Here is a 19192-nt window from a genome sequence, read left to right as displayed (position 1 = left end):
ACCAGTTGAACACCGGCCCGCCTTACTTTGTATTAGTATTTACTTTATCATTGAATTATTTCCTCTCTTACTATTCACATTTGTTTGCTCATTGCCTCTATTATTCAAGGCATTTTTGTTGGTCTTGTATCGATCCCCACTAGCAGATGTCCTCATGTGTAAAGATTGTACATTTTACAATGTACATTTTAAAGTGTTTCTCCCAACTAAACAGGCATGTCTGTTCGTTTTAGTGGCTGGCACAGTTAGGATGATTGAAAGATTTACAATGCATATTTACCCGAGAGATGATTTTATGCTACTGCCTGCTGAGAATGATGTGTACCGCCCAGAGGTCATTGTCTAAACTACTTGACTCATTTGCCTCGACAGAAAGAAGTACTTTTTTTCACTGTAATTTTAAAAAATAATGTAACCGCTCTATTATTGTTATTTCATGTCAAATTTTCTGCAAAGCGCTTTATTACAGCTGCAACTTTGTGAAAGCGCTATAAAAACAAATATGTATATTCGCCATCATAGCAACATAACTACGGCAAGGAAACAGAGGCATAACCGCCTTGTTTATTTATCTATTTATTTATGGGTGATTGATTATCATACAAACTACATTATTTACGGACATCATACATCATGCACTAACGAGGTGTAATTTATGCGTAAACCGGAAACAAGGCTGTTATGAGGGTCACGTGAGGCATTGTCGTATTCCTATTGGACAATTCATATTAAACTAGTTCCGGTTGGGTTGGCTAAATGCGCGTAGAAGTTAGTACCTAGACAATAAAAAGTGTTTTGTTATACAGTTATATTGATCCATTTTTAACAAAACTAACATGTGGTTTTCCCCGTGAACCTATTTGCGTTTTTATAGCACAACAAGAGGGATTTTTGTTTGGGGTGGGGGCTGTTTAAGTTTTTGGGATGACGTTTTTTTGCGGAAGGATCTGAATGCAGAAAGTGGTGTTGTTGTGGAGCGCAATTCGAAACTTGTTTTGTTTTATTTTAATGTAATATACGCGAGTGTTTTATTTTGTATTATTTTTCCAACTATTCGTTTGTATCATTTGTAGGTACATACTTTTTTATGATAGGCAGACCTGCCTTTTTTTGTAGACATATATTTGTAAGGTAAGTACTTGCTGTACATTCATCTTTCATCTAGAACTGCTTCAAACAGGAAAGCGTATGAGGGGAAAAATCGTTAGGATTGCGCGACTGTCCGTGTTTTATGTTATGTGTTGTGTTTATTATTTTACTTTATGTTAATCGTTTTGTGAAGCGCTTTGTTACAGCTGCAGCTGTTGTGAAAGTGCGATATAAATCAGGTGTACTGTATACAACTTATCGTCACTCGCGTCTCGAGATCCCCTTAGTTATCGGCAAAACAGTCATTTTTTTAATATTCGCATTTAGCAGGGAAAATTCCATCATGTAACTTATTGAAGACGCTCTGAGTAGCAAGCTTATCATTCTTTTGACCGCTTGTCTTCATTGTTAGCCCCCCTCAGAATAATTCATGTTCACCATGACTAATTGTGATCAACAGTTTTGAATTCGTGGTCGACCACAATCACAATAGGGTTTATGTTTTATGCAGATGGCCATCGTGGACAAGGAGACAGACGAGAGGAAAATGTTGTCTCCTTTGGAGGAGGATTCTGTGTCTGTTTCAAGAGAGCCTCTTGATTTTCATAAACTCACTCCTACTCAGTTTGGCATTACTGTCCAAAGTTTCAGCCCGGCACCATCAGGAAGCAAAGGTGAGATCACTGGTACAATATGTTTTAAGAAATCAAATTTGACCAATCATATCTCTGTCTCTTGCTCCAGAAAAGTCTCGTTTGGCACAATTAAAGGCAAGAAGAAGGTCTAGTGTTGGTGTGAGGGGCTCACCAGAAACAAACTCGCTCATCCGCTTCATTGCGCAACAAAAAATGAAGAATTCTTCAAACTGTCGAACTCCAGAGGTGAGAAGCAGTCACAACTAGGAAGTGTTTACTTTGTTGTCACAATTTCATGAAGTTTACAGGCTTTTGATCATCTTTATGTTTACTCCACAAATAGCACTAGGGATGAATAGTCACTCAGCATTCTGATTCTTTTGAGCATGTCAACATGCTTATTAATTGAGATGTGAATTCAGACGGTTGAAAACAAACTTTCTCAAGGTATGAAACTTTTTAATTTTGTCGCTGCAGCCAACTCATGAAGTCCTTTAGGTCTGTCTTGCTTCACAATGTGGACAGCGACAAAAACATTTTTGTTGAATTGTTTCATTGTAACATTCTACATGACTGTCATAATGCTTAATTGTCATGACGAACAAAGTGAAACTTTGGGAATACTAATATACATTCATTCAGACTTGTACTGGTTTACTACGGTTAATCTGTGAATCTCGAATGGCTATTTCAGACTATGTATGTTATATTTGTAGTTAGGTAATGACAGCATGGGTTTATTTCCAATGATATTCATCTCTTCTTCAACTGAAGATTGTATTATTCCTACCTATGCTGTAGTATACTTTATCACAAGCACTGTAGAGGTATGTGTAAATAAGGAAGGCAAACCATTGTGTTTCTTCATCTGTGCCAAAGAGGCTAATTTTCATTAAGATGAGAGAATCTGGGTATGTTTGCTTGTAATCGCTAAAAAAGCAATGTCAAGTAGGTACCTGTTTTGTCATTAATGTCGAAATGTTGAATTACAGCACTGAGTAGATTTGTTGTGTACGCCATCTGAATTCTTAGCAGCTTGTTGGAGGTAGCCCCTTCCTTCCTCGGGTAGCATCCACCCTGAAGCAGAAAATAGCTTCCTTCCATAGCCTGATGGGTGTGGAGGAAAGCGAGGTCTGTGAACTGATGCCAAGGCAGGGCGACAACACTGGAGGATACATGAAGACAAGAGATTATCTATCTGGTAAGTCATTGCTAGAGGATTAAAACTTTCATTTCACAACAATGGTCGTTTGCTCAGATGTCTACACGTCTGGAGCGCCGTGCAAAAACAGTGCAATACAATGGGAACTAGGAATAACTGACGGGTAGAAATATTTTTGGGGTCTTTTTTTAACATATTACCCTAATAATGCTTGGTGTTGACAAAAAGGTAAACCTCATGAAATTCAATTGCGAAATGAGCTAGCTGTGCTTTATTTATGACGGGAATGCGGTTGCCCGCAACACTGTGACCACCACATGGGCATGTCGGTTACCATACTGTTTGTAGCAGATTTAGTTGCTTCGTCTTTGAAGTCCATCGATTATCTGATCCGGGATACACTCTGAACTGGTTGCCAGCCAATCACTGCGCGCACATAGACAAACAACCATTCACACTCACAGTGACATTTTATTTCAATAAAGCTGCCTTGTATTGCCTTGCCGTACCTTGCGATGTAGTTAGCCTTTCAAATTGCTTGTGCTACAATTTGAAAAAATGATCAGCGCAGGAGTGAAAGCAAGTCTAACACTAATAACGCACTTCCGCTAGAGTTCGGACTTCACACGACACATGCACGCTCCTGACATCCCTTCGTTACACACATATTGAGCTCCCCATTCAAGTAACAACATATCCTACATATTATCATAAACTTTATAATTTTTATATTGTAATTATTCGTTCTAGTCTGGCCCCAAAATGTCTTTCTCCCCCCAGTGTCTCCGTAAGGTATTCACTCTCTGGTTTCTGTGTTGGCAGAAAAAACATTAACATTACTTGAGTTTTGTTGATTTAGCCAAAGTCATATTGTCATCGTAGTATTCAACAACATTATGCATATCACATTTTCCTAATACCATAAACATAAAGCTGTAGTTCAGATGCATTTTTAAATTGCTTCCCTTTCTCACCGCAAAACAATTTTGAAGTGGGTGGAATGCAGTAGCCCAAACACTAAACATACATTCACATTTTCCCGTAACCATTTTAGCTTGTGTGTGTGTGTGTGTGTGTGTGTGTGTGTGTCTGTCTGTCTGTCTGTCTGTCTGTCTGTCTGTCTGTCTGACTGTCTGACTGTCATTCATTCATTCATTCATTCATTCATTCATTCAAACATTTCCATTGGCTGCATCTTTCATTTCAGATGAATACAACCAAGAAGAAGGGAAAGAGAATCATCATCGCCTGGTGTCACCTTCACCAAGCAAGAAGCGTCGTGTGGGCCCCCTCAAAGGCTGTGAAGTGCAGATTAGAGAAGCAGACACTCCAGATGTTCACTTCAATGGGAGTGACAAGGAGGTATTATCACTCTGACCATTGACTTCCTCGAGTGCCGTCATGAAACTCGGGTTCTGCTTCTCTCAAGTCAATTAAAAAGAAAAATAAATTACAGCCATTTTTCTGCCCTGCTGATTGGAAGCTTTGAAAGTATTTTGTTGTCTTCACAGGGAGATAAGGAACCAGTGGCAGGATGCAATGACAGTGTCCAAAAAGGACCACTGCCGTCAAGTGACAGTGAAGAAGAAACCCAACTTGTGCTCCCATCTACGCCTCTTCATGGTTTTTGCGAGCCACCCACGTCCTTGGAACATTACGCCTTTTCTTCCAAAAACCAGCAACAGGTGTGAGATTCTGTTCTGCATCGACACATGTGCACATGTTTAAAGAATTAACAAAATTATGTGACTGACCTCTTAACAGTCGTAAACATCTGCAAAACATGTTGTGCTATGTTCAGACATTTTCACCTTTGGTTAACAAATCACAATGCAAAAAAAAAAAAAATCATACGTTTCACTAAACCAATAACCTTTCCATGCCCATACAGTTAGGGGGCAAATCAACTCAAGTAATTCTAATGTGGGGTTCTGTATGCTGCTGTGGTATATTTGTGGTAGAATGGCAATGTAACTTATTTTTTCTCAACAGGACAATGTGGTTGAACCGCAAAGCCCCAGCCGACCACGTCCCAGGAACCTTACATCAGCTTCAACAGAGTCTTTCTCTGCTTTCCAGTTCCCATTTCTCACCTCTCAAATGGAGATAAAATCAGCAGGTAAAAATACACTAGCTGTTTTTAGTCAGTCTTTCATTTTGGTTTACAAAATATTGACATTATAGGTGTCAAAATTAATGGATGAATTGATAATGAAACTAATTGACAGCTATTATGATAAGTGATTAATCCTTCATCATTTAACTATTTTCTGACTTGCTACAGACTAAACCAGAAACTGAATCATAAGCAATTGATGGGAAAAATAATAGTTGAATCAATTCAAAAAATGTGATTTGCAATCATAGTATGAATAAGATGTAATTTCCATCCAGTTTAACCTGAAGTAGCCTCAAAAGCGGATATTAAACTAGCAGCCCATCAATCAGTTGCAATATGTTGCTCTCATTTTCAAAAAGGTTGGTGAGTGCAACACATCACCCCATCTCATGTAATTGTGCTTAATTTAGTTTTAACTATACAAAATAAAAAAAAATAATCAGGAAAAAAAAGATTTTTGCAGTACAGTTTAATGCAAAATAAAATTGCATCCGATATTAATTAATTCCAAAAATATTCGATAGTGACAGCCGTGTATTAGATGTATCATACTTTGTAAAATCCCCCCAAAAAGAATGGCTTTTACTCCAGTCACGGAATTGTCCTTACAAAAGGAGTGCACAGCTGATAACCCTTCTCGAATGCCTTCAGTTTTCATCATTCTTGTGCATACAGAAGAAAACGAGTCCTCTGAGGCATCTGCAGCCAAGAAAAAGAAGCGGGTGTGTTTTGGATGCCCTCTTTCCCCTGAGTTCTTTGATCAGCAGCTGCCTCCCAGCACCCCATTGCAGAAGGGGGGAACACCAGCTCGGCCCTCCACACCAGGTGGGATCTTAAAGCTGAAATCAGCATTGAAGACACCGCAGAGAAAAGAAACGTGTACCCCGCAAGCCCAGGCAGATCTCGGCCATGTATTTGGTGGCTCCCCGGTTCTTGCAATGTCTTACAACCACCGAATGCTACATATGGCCGAAGATGGAGTGGAGAAGTTTGAAAAGGTATGCTCCCTGTATTTTATTTATTTTATTAAACACAGTGTTTGAAAATTGCTCAGATTATGATGTGAGAATCACCCAATTTTTCTGACCTTGTTAATTTCTTTATTCAACAAATTAGTGAAGCAAAACTGCCCCAAACTATTTTTCCATTAATAGGTACAATAAAAAGCCCTCCATCGTGGTTTCTGGGTTTGCGGGCCCGTGGCTCAATACTAACTTTTGCACTGGTAGCGCTGGTGCTGCCAACTTTTTCAGTTGGTCACGCTGCACAGGATGTGGTCTTACCCTATTTGACGGAAGGACAGAATGACCATATTTGTTGATGTATAGTCATCTCAATTGGCACACCGTCGTTTCATACGACGTAAAGATTGACAGTGACTCAAAGTATGATATTTGCAAAACATTTTACGGTAGCGGAACTATTTACAACAACACGTACATTTTATATACAGTAACTTCAAAAGAAGACTTTAAAAAAGGCTTCTTTGTTTGTTTGGTTTTTTTTTTTTTTTTTTTTTTTTTTTTTTTTGCATTTTGTTCAACACAGAGGGGGCCAACTTTTATACTTTTAAGACTTATAGTGAGGCCTCCAAACATTCTTCCTTTTCGGAATAGCAAATCTTCACAGCCTGCCTAGCATCAGAATCAATCAAGTCTGGCCCCTCAACACTGTTTCGGATTAGGTCTTCCAAAGCGGCGTTTCCCTACCAGGATTATATGAGCACATTGCAGTGGCTGTGTAGAAACCCGTTACAGCTCAAATGACTGATGAGAAAATATTTTTTTTTCCTGATAAAGTTTAATGCCCGTTCAAATGGGACTAATTTAAAGACAGTCCATTTTTTGTGGTAAATCTTATAGAATGATATATAACAAAGGCAAATCCTTTGGATTTATATTTTGTTTTAATTTATATTGCTTCTACAAAATATTTTTGTTGATGTGTTGAAAAAGCTATCTTTAAATGTTCAAATTAAGGAAACAAAAAAAAATAGATTTTCATTTAATCATCAATTGAAAAAGAAAAAAGAGAGCAAGGTGTATCTGAGCTTTTAATTTTACATGATCAGTTGTGACTGGAATGTGAGTGTTGGGTCGATCACCTCTGTCACTGCTGGCAGTACCTGCGGCAGATTTCCTATGTCTCATAGCCTCCTGAACGGTGAGATGAGCTTTTGGACTGTGGGACAAAATGATGTCAGAACCACAGTGCGCTTGCCTGCTAAAACAGCACATTTGAGTACCGGTAATTCTGGTTTGTTCAAAATGGATTAGTAGCAGCTAGTGTATAAAACCAACATCTTCACTTGCGTGCCCGCGACCCTCATGAGGATAAGCGGCTCAGATAATGCATGGATGGACGGAACTATCTGACACTTTTATTGTATTTATAATATCAGCGTTAACAGTATCACGGGATACATAAATTATTGCCAATAAAAACTGCAATTGTCAGGGTGTAAATCAAATGTTCGTTTATGCCATCTATAGCATTGACATCATGTGTCATGAAATATATCTATCTACAAATTCCGGTAGTGTTGCGGGTTACAAAGCTTTGTTCACGTGCCGTTATTTTTACCTTTCTTTTTCCCAAAATGTAAAGGTTGCACAATGTGTGTTTTTAATTCTTTATTGCCATTGCACAGTGAAATATAAATTCAGCTATTCATGATGATGACATTACGAGAGGCCAAGCCCAAAGTATAATACATGCCTCAGTAGAAAATGATTTATTGTTTGATTGAAAAATGATTCTGTGCTTTTAATATTTCTGCGTCTAGATCATTTTTCCTTCAATCGAAGACAGTGACTCTGCAGTTATGACTGATACAGGTTGGATTTAGCATTTTATTGACCATTATAGTGTGAATCCAGCAGGATGCATTACTTGATTTTTCTTTTTTTATGCATGTATTTATTTTTGCAGAATTAATTAATGATGCCCAGCTGAATTTAAATGATGCTTTTCATGATGAGGCTCCTTCTCCAGTGGTAACAGCAGGTAAAACCTCATATTTACCTTTTTGTAGATGCAATGTTGTGAGAATGTATTAAGACCCCTAAAAATATTCACATTTTTGAGGATTAGGGTTAAATTATTTACTTATAAAAGCATTTTTCCTCTGGATTCCATGCTACATAATGACGGTACAAAAGGAGCATACCCTTTGCTGTGAAACATTAAATTGACCGGATTCAGACACAGAATTGGCAGAGACTCAAACATTTGAACAAGCAGAACTCAACCTCAAGAAGAGATGGGCAGCTAGTTGCTGGGACCACACTTTGACTGACGCCTTGATTGATTATACCGCCCTCGTCTTTTGTGTGTGTGCGTGTCCGAAAGTAATCTAAAATGCATTCAAACTTTTACAGGTGAATTTAATGTGACCTTCTCTCAGCTTTTGAATGTACATGTCCAACTTTTAAATTTTTCAGTACTTTTTGCATAAGTTGCTGTTTTCTAATGAGAAGCTTAATAGCAAAAATCACAACAGGCGTTTAATCTTTGAATCGACCAAGAAATGTCTTGGTTCAATTAGAGCTGGTGTTTATCCATCCTCATCATGTTGTTCACATTTTGACATCATGGAACCAGCGACACAAAATGTCTTCTTGCTGTCATTGCCCATCCTCCTGGACAGAGAAGGAAATAATGTGCTAAAAGATTAACGTAGCAGAAAGATCTCACAATTCAGCCAAATTTCAGAATTTTAAAAAATCCACTAAACTGTAATATCTGTAAAAGTTCATTCCATCCAAGCATTGTACTACTTAAAATGAATGTAGGAACATAGAAAATCTCAGTTATATATGCCCAATTGTGATTTATTAATAGTTAAGCAACTGAATTTCTTTATTTTTTCCCCCCTTAGAAGTGAAGTCTGAGAAAAGTCCAGCCCACCAGTCGAGTGCCCTTAATGCGCTTGAATCTTTGTCAGTAGAGAAACAACCTGAGACAGTCAGTACTGCTGCACCGAGATTGAGGAACCTGGAAAAAAAGGTTGTCTGCCCGATCTTATTTGCTTAGATATGTTGCTGTCATTTTACAGTGAAACCTCAAATGTTGAATGTGATTCTTATTTTTTTTTCAATTTTCATTAAATACATACCTCCAAACCAGTTCAAAAGCATCATGAGTAATTTTAGCAAACTTCATAAAACGCAATATACATCTAAAGAATTGACTTATTTTAACGTTTGCCTTTGACATGGATTTTTGTAATGTAATTACAGAGGAGGTCAATGAATGGAGCACAGTGAAATATGTGATGAAGACATTGGTGCTAAAATTGGAATTAAATGCATGTTACATGGGTCTTCATATCAATAATTAAATGGTCAATCACGAAAATGGTGCAGTCGTTCGACAAGACGTTTCTCTTTATCGGTGATGTTTTACTGAACCCTGTCGATTTATTCTTGACAATTCAACACCAAACAAAAGTCAACACTGGACGCAGTGGCTTCACTTTTAAGAAAAACAATTCAAATAAAACCTGCACCATTGTGGTAAAATGGTGACATAAAAAAATGTAATTTGGTGTGGGGTGCCCCGAGGGTCAATTTTAGGTCCCATTCTTTTTCATCTATATATGCTTCACCTTGGAAAATGAGGATGTCATCAGGAGGTACGGCAATCTAAACAACAGCAATAAAAAGAATGCTTCAGTACCTCCATGTTAGCCTGGGAGAGAAACAGGTGGACTCTGGCTCTTACCTTAAGATGGTAAAATCCTATCATAGTTTCATGCTTGATGCGTGCAATAAAATTAAGATCAGTCAAAAATTATGCCCAGATGCTTTATATAGAGTATTGTGAGGGTTTAAATCTTGTAGTTTTCGTAACAGTTTCTCTTTGTTGCCTTCAGGACCAACAACTAAAATCTCTTCTGGCCTTGTTCAGCCATTGGACATTCACTACCACCCTTGACTTAATATCTGCAGTACAGTTAAGAAGTGTATCAACTGGCCCTTTGTCATTAGGAGACACGGTGACGTAGAGCAGTATTTGTTTCCTTAGTTGCGCAGATGACACAGTTTGTTGGGTAGTTTAATCTTACTTTCCTGAATTTAACTTGTCCTAAAACTACACATGATAGCTAAGAATATTAAATGTTAATTTTGAAAATTGCCTTTTCAATTCGTCACGGTTTCAATATAGCCACAGTAAAAGCCTGGGGAAAATGAATGTATGTAATGGGAAAAGAAGTGTCGATTAAACAAATAATAAAAACAACATAATCAATTTAACAACCTCGGAAGTCAACGAGCAACACAAAATGGAGTCTGTTCAACTTAGGAGGTTCCATTGTCGGCTAATTCTTTCTTAGGTTTTTTTTTTGTTTGTTTCAGTTTGGTTTTCTGACCACAAAATGAATGTCTCCCATTGCAGGCAGTGGCTGAATCTCAATCTGCTCCTGAATTTCCAGCTGTGCGTAGTCGGAAGAGAAAGGTATTACGACTGCTGATCTCACCATTTAGCAAGCGTGATTTCCTTTTTATCAGCTTTATCTAACAGCTGCCAACGGATCTACTGTTGAGTTCCATTGAATATGAAAGTAATCTCATTTCAGCGTATCCACCTAATGTGCGTGTGTTCGAGAGATGGTCCGTATCGTGTTCATCATCTTTCTGCCAATTTTCTCTTCCCTTTAGCAACCTGAGCAGAGCAAACCTGTGAGGAGGTCGACACGCTCTGCTGCCAAGCCTTCTGAGACGATTAAAGTGAGTTTACTGAGGCTCGTGTTGCACAGATACTGGTCAGAAAAGGGAATGTCTTTTTTTTTTTTTTTTTTTAAATCCATGCTTTTATTATACACATTTTGAGGGAAGTTTCATGCAACAAAATGTGTGTTTTTCAAGTAACTAAAGGCGTGTTTACACTGCAGTCGTGGTCTTATTGGAAAGATAACACTGACTATGTTTACACGCAGTCAACAACCTGTTTAAAAGACCAATATTGCTAGTATTCAGACTTTTAAAGGCCATGTAAATGTGCGCAAAAACCAGAATATGCTCTTATTCGGGGTTTTAAAAACTTGAATAATTCACACTTTCGGAGCACGGAGGAAGCTGACTGCTTTATTCCTGTGCTGAGTGACAGGAATATAAGGTGTTTTAGTGACGGTAGAAAATAACAGTCAAAAATGATGTCTATTTGCGCCATGACATCCATACGTCACTGTTTGAATCCGGTTATTCAAATACAGGAGTAAATATGCCTGCTCACGCATGCAAACAGGTTATTTTGAGTGTTTCAGAAATCAGAATTTTGACCTGAACCCGAATATTGACTAAACATAGTCACTGAGGCCTTAAATGACAACATGCTAGGACTGTCACAAACAAATCTTTGTAGAAATGATTATCGTAGAGATTATTCCATCGATTACTCCCTCAAGCGCTCATGACGTTTTAGTGGAAGACATTTGGCCCCCATAAGGTAGTGATGGATCGCACCGTGATGAAGATTAAATTTATTCTGTGTTAATTCAATTCAAGACACCAATTTAAAGCTGTGTTACTATTACCTCTTACCGTGCCAACGTCACACGGGTCACTCTACCGTGTTAAGTCTCCATGGTCTGCCAGCTCCACTTTGGAGTCATATATATAAAAACATGTTTTCTCAATTTTCTGTCTAAAGCGAAGCATTTTCAGATTCTTCGTCTACATAAGAATATGCTGCCGGAAGACTACATAAATCAGCAACAAATGACCGTGCAGAAATGCAAAAAATTGTTTACGGGTGCTGCAAAAACACTCTAGATTAAAAACAGTTTGTTGGGTGCTGCAAAAACACTCTAGATTAAAAACAGTTTTCAAGACATGCACTTTTTGTGGTTGACCTAATAAAGTATATCGCAAAATAAATTTGGGATATTTACCAATGCAGTAATTTTATATTCTCGAGACCGTCAAACAGTTGGGCGTGCAAGGTCAGCACCCAGTGATGTGTGATGTACGTTTTCAATGATACACTACACTTTGATTAGTACATTGTAAATAATAGAATGACCCCCTGGGAACCACTGTTTGTTTGTTTTGTTTGTTTTTCTTGAACCGGATTTGGATTTTTGAACAGTCTGACTTTTAGTGGAATTAGATTCATCCAGCACCTTCTGTCTTCGCAGGTGGCCAATCGGTGGAAAAAGGAAGTCAACCTTTCTCTTTATGGCTCTCGAGAATACGCATCCAAGAATCCCAGCCTCAGTCCCATCACAGAGTTTTTCATCCACCAGCCAGCAGCAGCACAATGCAGTCCCACTGGCTCTGCAGGTAAAAGTTGTACGCATTCCTTGTATCATGATTGCGACGCAGTGTATGTTTATCATGACGTGAAAAACCTTTTAGACGAACAGCCTGAATCATTTTCTTCAAGCATTTTCTTCTTTTAAAACTGTTCTCAGGTATAAAACGGTTAAAGATGCCTCTTAAAAATACGAACAGCATTATTTTTTTTAATCTGAAGTATTAAATTACGTAAATTTAAATTCCTTATAATTTAAACTATGGATGTATGATTATACAAATTCAAAAGTAATTTTAACAATTGCTGTGCAATGTGGATATAATTTTATATCTATATCAACTTTTATGTCTTGATATTTTACTTTAAATTTAAAATTAAGTGATTGGCAATTATTTTTTCACTTGTCTCTATTTATTTATAAAACACATTTTATGTCAAAAATACAAACAAAAAAAATCAATATCCAGGCGAAAAAGTATACTGCAGTCCACGCAATTTTCAAGAATGTAAACTGCTGCGTACGCTGTAACGAAAAATAATGTCATGTCGGCCCTTGAGCAGGTCATTGCCGCAACCCATTCTCCAGGCATGACAAATCGAATCACTCCCAATCCAACTGTTAAACTAACGCAGTGCTTCTCAATTATTTTCTGTCCTGCCCCCACACCCTAGAAAGAAGAAAACATCTCGGGCGCGACTATAAATAGTGTAATTTGTCTATAAAATTGTTACAAGTACACCTCTGCACAATACTGTATCCTTGTTAACGTATAAGAGAATAAAAAAAGAAAGAAATATGGACCGTTTCATGCTGATTGATTAGCATGATCTCTCGACAAGTGGCATGCCGCTTAATCGGACTAATGGTAGCATTAATATATAAAATAGCTGACACAACAGATCCTAGGTCAGTCGGGAGTGCTGCAAAAACCACAGCTTTGGCACTCGTACAACTGCTTTGTCTGAGATCACTATTTTGATCAGAGAACAATTAATCGATCAGCCCTAATACAAAGTCCAAACCTTTACAGGTGAGTTGCTGCTGGCAAAACAAACACAAAAAAAAAAAAAAGTGACAACACTACTGACTTTTTATGTGTTATTTAATCCTGTAGAGACTTTCTTCCATTTGTCAAGGAGTGTCGTTTGTGTGTGGTGCATAACATCGCCAAACAAAGAGATCCCACTCAAATGTTGATAATTTAGCGGAACTTTTTAGTGTGTATTGGTTAACAACTTTTTGTATTGCAAAATTAACAAATACATGTTTCATAATACGCCCGATTTTAACATTTTGTTAATGGAAATTTGTATTAGCAGAAATAGTGAATTTCCTGTTGTGCTGTTGATTTCTCTCAATAATCCCAGATGAAAGTGCATACCTGAAGAATGAACCCAGTGAATCATCAAGCAGTGGCCCTGGGACTTCAGTTCTTCCTGGTGAAAGTCCATCAGGAGCTCCATTGTCCTCTGGCAAAAGAACATTGGTCACAAACGGTTGCTCATCGAGGCCCAAGGCTACAAGGCGGAGATTATCCAAGGCCCGTGTTTCAATAGACAACCCGCTACATGTGGAGCCTCAGATGCAGACCAAGGAGAAGACAAGCGAGATTCATGAAGAAAAGATCACTCCAATCACCGCTGTGTCACTAGAAGTCCAAACAGAACAAGTGTCAGTTGGCGCTGAAGTACTTTGCACCCTAACAGTTGCTGACACACCCAGCACAGACACAGACACAAATTCAGAATGTCTTCTGGGTGTTGATGGCTCCACCTCAGCCTGCCTGTTAGAAGGAGAACAAAGCAGTGCAGTGACCTTGACAGCCTCGTCCCCCGGGACAACCCAGCAGCCCCAAAACGTGTCCAGTTGCCCGAGGCGCTCCGTGAACCTGGCGGAGGAACAACCTCAACCGGAAGCAGAAACACAGCAGGAAAGAAAGAGTGACTCACCGAATGAAACTCCTGGAGAGGAGACACAAGTCGACAGTGGCCTGGCTTCCTGGCAAGCCAACTTTAATTTTGAGGATGTCTTCAAACGTGTCCCCAGCAGGAGGCAGCGCTCAGTGCGCCGCAGCCTAAGGAACCAAAGCACCACAAATGACGACACTGGTCTGGCCTGGATGCCTCGGATCTCCCCTGAAATACTAAAAAGAACCAGCAGGAAGACCCGGCGTCGCAGATTTGATTCTACTGTTCTACCCACCAGCCCTGTTTGAGGACACATAGCATGCCACATGTTGGTACCTGGACAATTTTTTGCTTTTCACTCAAATATTCCTTACTTGTTCCCCCCACCGCCCCTTCTGAATTAAATTGGGTATTTTGCGAGCTTGTTGTTTTATGGGATGAAAGTGCTAATAATTTTTTCCTTAACCAATGATTTGCATCTTTCCGCTATGTAAGACACCCGATACACACACAGATCCCAATCATTTATGCTGACCTCCTCTGAATCAATATCCAACCACACATTCAGCCCCTTACTCTCCCAAGTCACAAGATCGAGCCTCAATCAGTCAATATTTTCTCTTAGTGGATAGATGAAGATGGCCTTGGTGCAGAACTAATCTGTCAGACTAGGTTAGAGGCTACTGGATTCCTGTAAAAGAAATGGAGCGAAGGGCTAAATAGTAGTGCAGAAAACAAATGAGCCCTTGAGTCATTCCGTGCCGTTTGGTCAACTTGGAGCCCTGGTGGAGACTCAGAAGAAAAGAGGAATAAACGTGGGGCCCTAGCACTCTGCCTCATGGCTGTTTTCAAGCCGGGCGCAAGTCTAGTGCAAAGCATAATCTAACTGTGTGCATGGATGGAGTTCTCTTATGTTTGGTATCTTGCTAGACTTTGTGCAGGTAAAATTGATCGTGCGCCATTGTAAGATGGAAGCACTGTAGTATTTTCCTGACCGATCTTCGTAGCATCCTTCATTTGCATGAAATTCCAGGCGGTTGGAGTAGTGCCTGACTCAACCACTCAAGTTGGCGATCGAACCAGATCTGCCGGCTTTGGGGTGCAGAGCATTAACTGCTGAGCTAAAAGCCTCGGCCACCAGCTGGCCATGTTGTTTTATATCTCTACAATGGAAGATACAACTCTGGCATCAAACACCCAATTCATATTCACCGATCAACATGCACCTAATACATTTATGTCAATTGAGGGGAGGGGTCCTGACGCTGTGGATGCCCCGGCCACCACCCCGTTGTGCCAGGCAGTTAAAGCGCGTCTACTTCTGTAACAAGCTTGCCAATCACTGACGTGAGAAGTCGGTGGCTCCTATTATCAATGGCATCAAGCTTCGTTGCGCTCAGCGTAGATGGAAGCCTTCGATCACCGCAAAGGGTTTCGGTTGGAGCAGTGCCTGATTCAACCACTCAAGTTGGCACTCGAACCAGATCTGCCGGTTTTGGGGTGCAGAGCATTAACTGCTGAGCTAAAAGTCTAGGCCACCAGCTGGTCATACTGTTTTATATCTCTACAATGGAAGATACAACTCTGGCATCAAACACCCAATTCATATTCACCGATCAACATGCACCTAATACATTTATGTCAATTGAGGGGAGGGGTCCTGACGCTGTGGATGCCCCGGCCACCACCCCGTTGTGCCAGGCAGTTAAAGCGCGTCTACTTCTGTAACAAGCTTGCCGATCACTGACGTGAGAAGTTGGTGGCTCCTATTATCAATGGCATCAAGCTTCGTTACACTCAGCGTAGATGAAAGCCTTCGATCACCGCAAAGGGTTTCACATTGGGCGGTGGTTGCTTTTTGGTCCTGTACCAGACGTTTGCGTTTGATCAATGTTGTTTCTTAACAATCAGCTTTGTATTTCTTTGTTCATTTTATTTCCAACTCAACAGTCCACATAAAAATCTTTTCTCAACATTCCTCGTGACTTCACTCCTACAGCTGTCCATCGTGCATGTCATTACGTGGGCGCCACCCAGTGTTCAGATGGAGACACCACAGTTGAATTAAACAGTGGCAAACCTTAAAACTGATAAAAATGATAGCAATCCCTAATCCTAAATGTTACTCGAAAGTGTGTTGTATGCAAAATCATTTCTTGAAAATAAGTTGTACAACCACCTAGTTTGATTGGGACTTTTTGTGGCCCACGAGATATTTGTTGAATTGTATTTCATTTAAAAAAAATCATTTAGTTATGTGTTCTACAGAGGTGAAAATTAATCTTCCATAAGAATACATATTTTTATTATACGTAATGTAATTAATAATTTATTAATTTTGAGTATTGTTTTGAATCAGGGACAGTGATGGTTCTGGCAGGGCCACCACAAGTCATTGTCAGACCATCTGAAACCTTCTGAAACATTGATTTATTTTTCGCATGCAACACTTTGTTTTTTTCTTTTGTAACCCCCGCACCCCCAATTTTGCTGCTTTAGACTGCAAATTTCCCCAGTGTGGGACAAATAAAGGTTATCTTATCTTATCACCCAAAAAGGCTTAGAGGACAGCCTGCAATATGCATGGTTGACGAGCTTTTATTTGTACTTGGCACTCACCCAGACGCCCAACCAACAAACATCCATATCGTGTTCATAATTGTCGCAGTTTAAAATTCACCATCTAAAAAAAGGCAATATTACAAAAGAAACTGTTTTTAAAAGTATTTTAACACAACAATTAGGTCGGAATGAGCCTTCTGAGAAGTGATTCTCTTTGGTGTTTGAGTTTAACTTTTGCAAATGAAACAGTTGGAATAAACACTTATCATCTGCAAAATGATTGAGATGCAACTGGAAGGAGTTCCACATGTGAACTGTGGTCACACACGCAAAAGTAAATGCCCGTTTTGATCTATTGAATGGAGTTATATGAAAATAAATGGACCTCTCCCAGATTCAAAGCAGATCTCCAACAGCAGAGTAGAAACAACAGTGGAGAAACAACTTTCACGTTCAGCCTACACGGGACAATTGGCTTCGAGATAAATGTCCAAGTGTGATGTATCCATCACAGTGTAATTGACTCTCCACTTTAACATCAATCCTGAGTCACTTGGCTGAAGGACACCAAGGTCCCCTTTTGTGGTTGAATGCCAAGCAAGGCCTTGGCCATCTGCTTGTCGAATGGGGCTCTCGTCTTCTGGAATCACACAGCGGGACTTTAGTGCCCTCGAGTGGTCGTCTTGAGGTACTGCTTGTCATCGAGCATGCCCAAATGAAAGACACCAGCAGGAAGCCAGCCGGGAGAATAAGGTATTTACAACGTCATCATTTGGATGAGTCGCTTTGTCAGATGGTATTAAAAGAAGAAAAAGACGAGCATTTTGTTTATGTTTTTATAACATGTTGTGCCCACTTTTGTTAAGGGAGTCAAACTTGGCATGACAGCGAACAGGCTGCTTTCCTGTTAGTGTGCAGGCAGAATGGTGCCCTCTATAGAGGCTCTTGTTTTTGGAAGTGTGAGTGAGGGGTGTGAGCCTGAAGCCACCGTCCTTGGCAGACGGACAAAGTGAAGACGGCTTAGCACAAGAACAATAAGGTTCTTTGAGTAAGACGACGCCCCCAAGACATGTGGCCTCCTGTCACCGTGGCAACCCCCCATGGGACATGGAGAGGGTCTGACAGCTGGAGACAAGGGCTTGCAAAAATTCAGTTCCTTTCTTCCTACTGCTTCCTATCCATGGTCTTGTGCATGGGTGAAGGTCCTGACTCTTTCCTAGAGTTTTGTGGCTTCCACACACTGCCTCAAACTCATCTTGCATTCCCATTATGTGCTTGGGTACAGATACTTGTGTAAAACAAGAATGTAACTCCATATGTGAAGACTAGGGCGGCACCCTCACAGTACAGGGGTGCAGGGTAAGATTCCGCCTCTGAGCCTGCCTGTGTGGAGTTTGCATGTTCTCCCCGTGCCTGCGTGGGTTTTCTCCGGGGACTCCGGTTTTCTCCCACATAATAAAAACATGCATGGCAGGCTGATTGAACACTCAAAATTGCCCCTAGGTGTGAGTGTGAGTGTGGATGGTAGTTTGTCTCTGTGCCCTGCGATTCGCTGGCAACCAGTTCAGGGTGAATATCGGCGACTGCCCAAAGTCAGCTGGGATAGGCTCCAGCACGCACCGCGACCCTTGTAAGGATAAGTGGTTCAGAATGTGGATGGATGTAAAGACTACAGTAGCACGGTGGTCGACTGGTAAGCATGTCCACCTCACAGTGCAAAGTTTAATTCCAGGCCCCAGCTTTGATGTGCAGAGTTTGCATATTCAACCTGTAGCTGCGTGGGTTTCCTCCAGGTACTCCCGTTTCTTTCCACATTCCATAAACATGCATGGCAGGTTAACTGAACACAAAATTTTAACCATGTTTGTGTGTGTGCACGAATGGATATTTGTTCTGGTGCACCCTGCGATTGACTGGCAACCAGTTCTGGGTATTCACCGCCTACAGCCCGTAGACAGCTGCGATAGGCTCCAGCATGCCTGTGACCCTTGTGAGGATAAGCGGCTCAGATAATGGATGAATAGATGTAAAGACTAAGTTTAAGTACAAAAGTAAAAAAAAAAAAAAAAAAAAAAGAATGTTTGTCTTTTGGCCAATACTCGTTTTGACAACATGGCACAGGGGAAAATTTTACGTAGTTTACCTCTTATGTGCTCGTACTGGGAAGAAGAAGTGTTTGTCTGCATGTGTTTTTGTGTTTGTATAATATATATATATATAAATAAAAAGACACATATCTTGATATACGAAGGAGTGGGAAGCACAGGAAAATGCCGGGAGTAAAAGTAGAAAGTAAAGACTTCGGTCAAGTCGATCTGAAAAATCAACTTCAGTACAATAATTACTACTGTCCCTCATCAAAGCATTAATCTTGACATACACTGAATGGGACACAAGATGTCATACCCATTGTACACTTCATTTTACCCCCCCCCCCCCCCCCACCTTCACTCGCTT

At 40.0% G+C, this 19192-nt stretch overlaps 1 protein-coding gene across 1 annotated transcript; it reads left to right on the top strand.

The window, feature by feature from the left end:
- Positions 1–789: 789 nt before the first annotated feature.
- Positions 790–14593, top strand: cdca2 (cell division cycle associated 2). The gene is made up of 15 exons (XM_019885194.1): positions 790–1131; positions 1601–1763; positions 1834–1970; positions 2757–2925; positions 4094–4248; positions 4398–4571; positions 4879–5005; positions 5681–6003; positions 7791–7842; positions 7937–8011; positions 8886–9013; positions 10406–10465; positions 10669–10737; positions 12147–12291; positions 13634–14593. Exons 2-15 carry the CDS (start codon positions 1601–1603, stop codon positions 14479–14481), a joined length of 2625 nt encoding a protein of 874 aa, XP_019740753.1. The 5' UTR covers positions 790–1131; the 3' UTR covers positions 14482–14593.
- Positions 14594–19192: the final 4599 nt, after the last annotated feature.

The sequence above is a fragment of the Hippocampus comes genome, unplaced genomic scaffold (genome assembly GCF_001891065.2).
Source record: "Hippocampus comes isolate QL1 unplaced genomic scaffold, H_comes_QL1_v1.1 scaffold45, whole genome shotgun sequence".
NCBI classification, from domain to species: Eukaryota; Metazoa; Chordata; class Actinopteri; order Syngnathiformes; family Syngnathidae; genus Hippocampus; species Hippocampus comes.
Note: the sequence above shows the minus strand (reverse complement) of the source record. Positions and strands in the feature narration are given on the sequence as shown.